The 6,000-nt window shown below is 45.2% G+C and overlaps 1 protein-coding gene across 1 annotated transcript in view; it reads right to left on the bottom strand.

The window, feature by feature from the left end:
- Positions 1-3,826: 3,826 nt before the first annotated feature.
- The window catches only part of ZNF704 (zinc finger protein 704), a 205,384-nt gene continuing 203,210 nt past the window's right edge, over positions 3,827-6,000 (bottom strand). The window contains exons 8-9 of the mRNA XM_069465503.1: positions 5,785-5,882; positions 3,827-4,125 (exon numbers count right to left, since the gene is read on the bottom strand). Coding sequence (XP_069321604.1) covers positions 4,014-4,125; positions 5,785-5,882 — 210 coding nt within the window. The 3' untranslated portion in view covers positions 3,827-4,013. The remainder of the gene's footprint in view (positions 4,126-5,784; positions 5,883-6,000) is intronic.

Genomic DNA, 6,000 nt, shown 5'->3' with positions numbered 1-6,000 from the left:
CTATTTTTCACATGCCCTTTATTTTTCCCTGAGGAAATGAATGTAATTTACAGTATTTTGCTACTATGCTCCAGGCATTCTCTCCTATATGTACAGTTCTTGCCACCTTTCTCTGAACCTTCTCTAGTGAATGCTGCACTTTCACTTTCCGACGGAGTCTGAGGAAGCGGGGATGAGAATTCAGCAGAGCTGGCTAATTCGTAACCCAGGGCTGCTTTCAGAAGTGTGGCTTGGTGTGACACCAGAAACAGCAGACGTAAAACTTGAGCGATCTTGAAATGTAATGGAGGACATTTCAGTTTCGGAAATCTTTTGTAACAGACACGTGACTATCTCTTTTGGAAAGCCCAAGAACTGCAACACGGGCCATTCTCTACTGAAAATTGTCATCTGCACTGTGGTTATGGCCAGGCAAGGAACTGTCTAATAAAGGGCACCTGGTTGTACGTGGAGCTGCCGACAGGCACTTTGCAGCCGGGTGTGCGCCTTCCCGGTCAGAAACCCACTGCTCTCTTCCTGGCACTGGCTTTGCCAGCCAAGGGGGGAAACTTTCCTCCAAATGAGGTGGAGAGAAGTCCATGTCCGACAGAGGGTGCCTGCTACAGACGGGCAGGGCAGCCCTGCACTCTCGGCCTGGAGCTACTGCCCTGAAGGTGCCCTCTCCTTGCTTTGGGAGCTGCTTCCAGAGGGAGGACATGGCAGTTCCTGGGGAAGGTGCTCAGGGACAGTTACCACTGGCTGATTAGCACCAAGATGAGCGGGACCAGGTGTCCACAGGCCTCTTGTATCTCCTCCCTGACCCTTTTGCCACCCAGGTGTTTTCTCCAAGTTGTCACACTGCCTCCCACAAATTGAGCGCATGTCACCTGGGAAGGACTAAGTCTTAAAACTACTGCCTGGAGAATGCCCTGTCAGTACTATGAAATGCTTTCTTTGGAGAGAGAGAAGAAACCTTTTTTTTCAAGGAAGTGGTGTCAAGGGAGCAAAAAATCAAAAGGCTACAACATGTCTTATTTAGAAATATTTGGGGACCGGAATCCATTGTATCGCCACTCCCTTGGCACAGACAGGCCTCGGGGCTCCCTGGGATGGACAGGGCCCCGGCCAGCTTGCCGTCTTCCCACCCTTCCCCCTCCCCCTGCCCAGTGAACACACACACAAAACAACTTGGTTCCACAGGGATGGCATCAAATGAAAGTCTGGGTTAATTTGGCACTTCATTTAGTTCCAAGATATAACAAAATAACTCTACATCAACAAAAAATTTAACAGCAGCTGTAGATTGAAATTCATAGCTTTCTGGGTGGCTTGTACGAAGTATAATCCCTTTTCTTCAACGCCAACCAGGTGTAGCTTGGTGGACTCCTATTTATTACATGCCTTGGTGTAAGAAATGTATGTCTGTGTGTCCAGGAGAGGGTCTGTCCGTACCCGAAGGCAGAGAAGAAAGTACACAGAGCCCTGGGCTAGCCAGCAGAAAGGAGCCCCCGCTCGGGCAGGAGATTCAGAAAAGGTTGTGTGAAGAAGGCTTTAGAGAGGAGAAGAAATCCCAGGGAAGCTGTATTCACCTCTACAGTTCTGCTCACACCTGTGCACTGGCTAAAAACCAGGTAAGGAGCGAGTTTGCCTCAGGTAAGCCACAGCTCAGAATACTCATGGGCTGCGTCTTTGGGGCTGAGAGTCATAGGGCCTTGCTCCAGGACTACTCCACAGTAAAGTAAAATCTTTCCCTTCTTGTGTCCCAAAGTTCTGGGAGGGGTGGATTTCACTCCTCATCACTTGAGTCTTTTTTGATTAGTGACTTAATCCAAGGATCAAGGGCCAGAGCCTTGCTCAGTCTGGATTTTGCCAAAGAGAAAAACCTCTGGTCCAGGGTTGTCCCCTGACTCTCACTTACACAGTGAACTTGCTCAGTTGACCAGCCTTGGCCTCCCCATGCCCACCGGGCAATCTGCCCGTCGTTCAGGGCCTCCTGGACCAGGCCAGAGCATCATCTCATCTGCAGTGGTGCTGCAGGTGAAGTGACAGGACACCAGGAGGAGAAAGGACATGCTAGGGTAGAGGAAGCAAACATAGTTCCGCATTTAAAAACATGCCCTATCCTGGCTGACCTTGTAAAAGTACTAAAGATATGATATAGCTGGTGCTGTGCCTAGTATTGATTGGTAATCAAGATGTGAAATTAGATCTGCTCTTTCGAAATAGAAATAAATGTTTTTAAAGAAAAAAGGAAAAAAGCCAGAATCTCTTCCAAGGAATAATTTTTAAAAAAGTTACATGACAGTTTAAAAAATAAATTGCCAAAATATATGAATGCACAGATTGCAGATGTTGCGCTGTAGAACCTCCTGATATTTTCCCTTGCTTACATATAAAAAAAGGATATCTGTTATTACTAGATGACTTCTTTCTACTCTTTTTTTAAAAAGTATATGTACAAGCTCAAAACATATATTAGACTTCCCTCTGTGCAATTTCATTGAACATTTCTATGGCTGATCCCTCGTTCCTTGTCCCTCACAGTACCTCCTCTAAGGTGCTCTTGCTTCTTTGCATAGGTATAGGAGAAAGGACTCTTTAGCAGGGCAATCGAGAGTAGGGGAGATAGAAAATGAGCTTATTTATAGGGTTTGACAACTACTCCCCTCTCCCTACATCATGAACACCAGAACCAACGACAGCAAGCAAATACACCAAATCAGAAAGCCCCATCCGTGGGACACAGTGCAAGCTCCGACCCTGCTAAACCGAGAGATTCCTATACCGATATGCATTTTCCTTTTGGTGTTCTGTATGTTCCCTTTTGAGTAAATTCTTACTGAATAGCTCCAATATTTTCATAAGAAAAATAAAGGTTTGGACCTCCCATTTACCCATATAACATTTATATTGTTCGTTAACCCACCTCCCAGACATGCTAAAGCATAAAACCCATAAAAGTGCACTCAGAATGGAAGTGGTTTATGGACCTAACGTGACTTTCTGAACAGATGGGACATGTCGGCTGTGTCCTTTATCTAAAGCAGACCTGCTGGGAGAGTTTGGAGTTCTCTACCTTTTCTGCAATCAGTCAGTGGTGGAGTCTGGAGGGAAGGACCCATTAACCTGGCTACAGTCTTGACAGACACGTGGTAACACACAGATCCGAGCTGCCGTTTGTATCACATCCCTGAAAGAAGCATCAAGGCTTACCCAGATGGCTACGGGGCCAGTTCTTGACTGAGTCGTGGCAGGTAGAGAATTAGCTGTGCTGCCTCTTGGGGAAGAGCTTCTTATAAATCCAAGGAAGACTCCTAGATGGTTCCCAACGGTGACAGCTGGATTTCCTGAACTTAGCTTGGGGCTGATGTCTGCTGGTGATTTCCACGGCCAATTGCTTTTCAAGTTTGTGCCATCGGGGGCCCACCAAGCTAACAGCTCTACCATGGTTCAGTTTGGAGCCATTCTTAAAAACAAAACAAACAAACAAACAAAAAGACATAGAAAAGATACCCAGCGTGCTGCACTTTCTTGCAACACATCATGATGTGTACTGCTCCAAGAAGTCAAATGGAAAACAGGGAAAAGATTATTCACAACAAAAGCAGGTATTGTTCTTTGTACAATTGCTACTGAATAATGTGTAGCTTATTTTTTTGTGTGTTTGTCAAAAAAATCTCAGAAACGGCATAATTCAGAAAGCTTATCAAAATATGCCTTTCTAGGTAAAACGGGCTTTGTTGGTTCAATTGTTTCAGAAGTCCACGGTTTTAAGACCTAGACATACAGCAAAAAAGTTGACTTTTCTTTTGAAGGAAAAAAAAAAATAGTTATAGCTGCTCCAGGCTGGGTTCTCAGGAAGAGCAGTAAGGGTGGTGACTGTTGTTGTTGCTGTTACTCCACCAAGGTTTCTGGAAGTGCTTTTCCTGGGCTTCAAGTGTGTTTTATTCGGAAGGAAAAGCTCTTTCCAACACCTACACCGGAAGGCCAGGGCAGGCGTGGCTCAGGCCTGGGCCCCTCTGCCTGGGCATCTCTCAGTCGATGAACCTCTGGCAGGCCTTCTTCCAGCGGCAGGAGGTGCACCACATGTCTCGATTCTCCATCCCATACACCTTCCGGCATTTTTTGCCCTCTCCCCTGGGCTTCCTGTAAGACAAACAAGGAAGATTAGTTCAGTGGGAAGAATTCGAAAGGCATTCTATGGAGAGCTCAAAATCTTGAGTGAGAGAGAAAGGGAAATATAGTAGAGGTTCTCTCTAGGTTCAGACTTTAATATATGCTGGATGTTTTCATGGCCACTATGCTTAGCTGTTACAATTTTGCTACTGCAAGCTTGCTACGACTAAGCTTTTATTTGTCTGTTTGGGGACATGTCCATCTGGCCATCTTCATAAAAGTGAATGAAATAAGTAAACATAAGAAATGCCAATGGAGAACACCATTGCTCTTTCAAGTTTTTATTTTTATTTTTTTATTTATTTTATTTTATTTTTTTGAGACAGAGTCTCACTCTGTTGCCCAGGCTAGAGTGAGTGCCGTGGCGTCAGCCTAGCTCACAGCAACCTCAAACTCCTGAGCTCAAGCGATCCTCCTGTCTCAGCCTCCCGAGTAGCTGGGACTACAGGCATGTACCACCATGCCTGGCTAATTTTTTCTATATATATTTTTAGCTGTCCATATAATTTCTTTCTATTTTTAGTAGAGACAGGGTCTCGCTCTTGCTCAGGCTGGTCTCGAACTCCTGAGCTCAAACGATCCGCCCACCTCGGCCTCCCAGAGTGCTAGGATTATAGGCGTGAGCCACTGCGCCCGGCCTCAAGTTTTTAAATATGTACTTCCAAGTGCTCCCTTCTCCAATTTCTAGTACAGTAGTCCCCACCTACCCACAAGGGACACGTTCCAAGACCTCCAGTGGATGCTTGAAACCTTGGATAGTCCTGAACCCTATATGTATACACACACACACACAAATTTCTTTTTCCTTCTTCATAATTTCATGGGGAGAAGATTCATTCCCACTGTAGATCTTAGCAACTTCAGCATATTATTTTTTTTTTCTTTCCTAATGTATTCAGTCGAAAACTTTCCCCTTTTCATCTAAAGGAAGCACTGTAATAACTCCTCTTTGGCATGTCTACATTGCCAACATCACCACTCTTGCTCTTTGGGGCCATTATTAAGTAAAATGACTTAAACACAAGCACTGCGACACTGCAGCAGTTGATCTGATAACCAAGATGGCTACTTAGTAAGTGACTAACGATGGGATGCATAGACAGTGGGGACAGGCTGGACAAAGGGAGGGTTCATGCCCTGGGCAGGACGGTGCCTGAGATCTCGTCATGCTACTCAGAATGGCATGCAATTCAAAACTATGCATTGTTTATTTCTGGAGTTTTCCTTTAATATTTTTGAGCTGTGGTTGACTGTGGGTAACTGAAACTGCAGAAAGAGAAACCACAGATAAAAGGGGACTACTGTGTTCTCCCAGGGAGACCCTGCTTGGTCTGTATTAAAAACTATATCTTGGAGCTCCTTTAATACAGAGGCTAATACAACGTGACTCTAACCCCAATAATCAGTATTACCTATTCTGCAAGAAAACTTACTGTAAACCATTACCACCCCCCCCCATCTTCATTAATAGTTAATGAATGGAAAAACCATGGGGAAAAAAGAAAGGGTGATTCCTCGATTGTGGATACATTTTATGGACAATCATCTCTTTGGTTTCTCTTTGTTGTTGTCCTATTTTTACAGTCAATTCCCTTGAGATGAGGTGTGTGGAGTTCTGAGCAGTTGTACCTTAGGCTGACGGTGCCCCTGGGTGGGGAGGACAGGATCGTGTGGCCATGCTGTCTCTGCTCTCCTGTGCCCACTGGATGATGATGTGTTGGTGACACCTGGTAAATAATAGATGGAAAACAAAGTTGATGGGGTGGATTCTCCACCCTTGCATTTGTTTAGCCTTTGCCCTGTGGGCAGTGGTCCTTGGCCATTGTAAGTGGAGATGAAATGCTT

The sequence above is a fragment of the Eulemur rufifrons genome, chromosome 3 (assembly GCF_041146395.1).
Source record: "Eulemur rufifrons isolate Redbay chromosome 3, OSU_ERuf_1, whole genome shotgun sequence".
Classification (NCBI taxonomy): domain Eukaryota; kingdom Metazoa; phylum Chordata; class Mammalia; order Primates; family Lemuridae; genus Eulemur; species Eulemur rufifrons.
The sequence above is the reverse complement of the archived record's forward strand: the minus strand, read 5'-3'. Positions and strand labels throughout refer to the sequence as shown.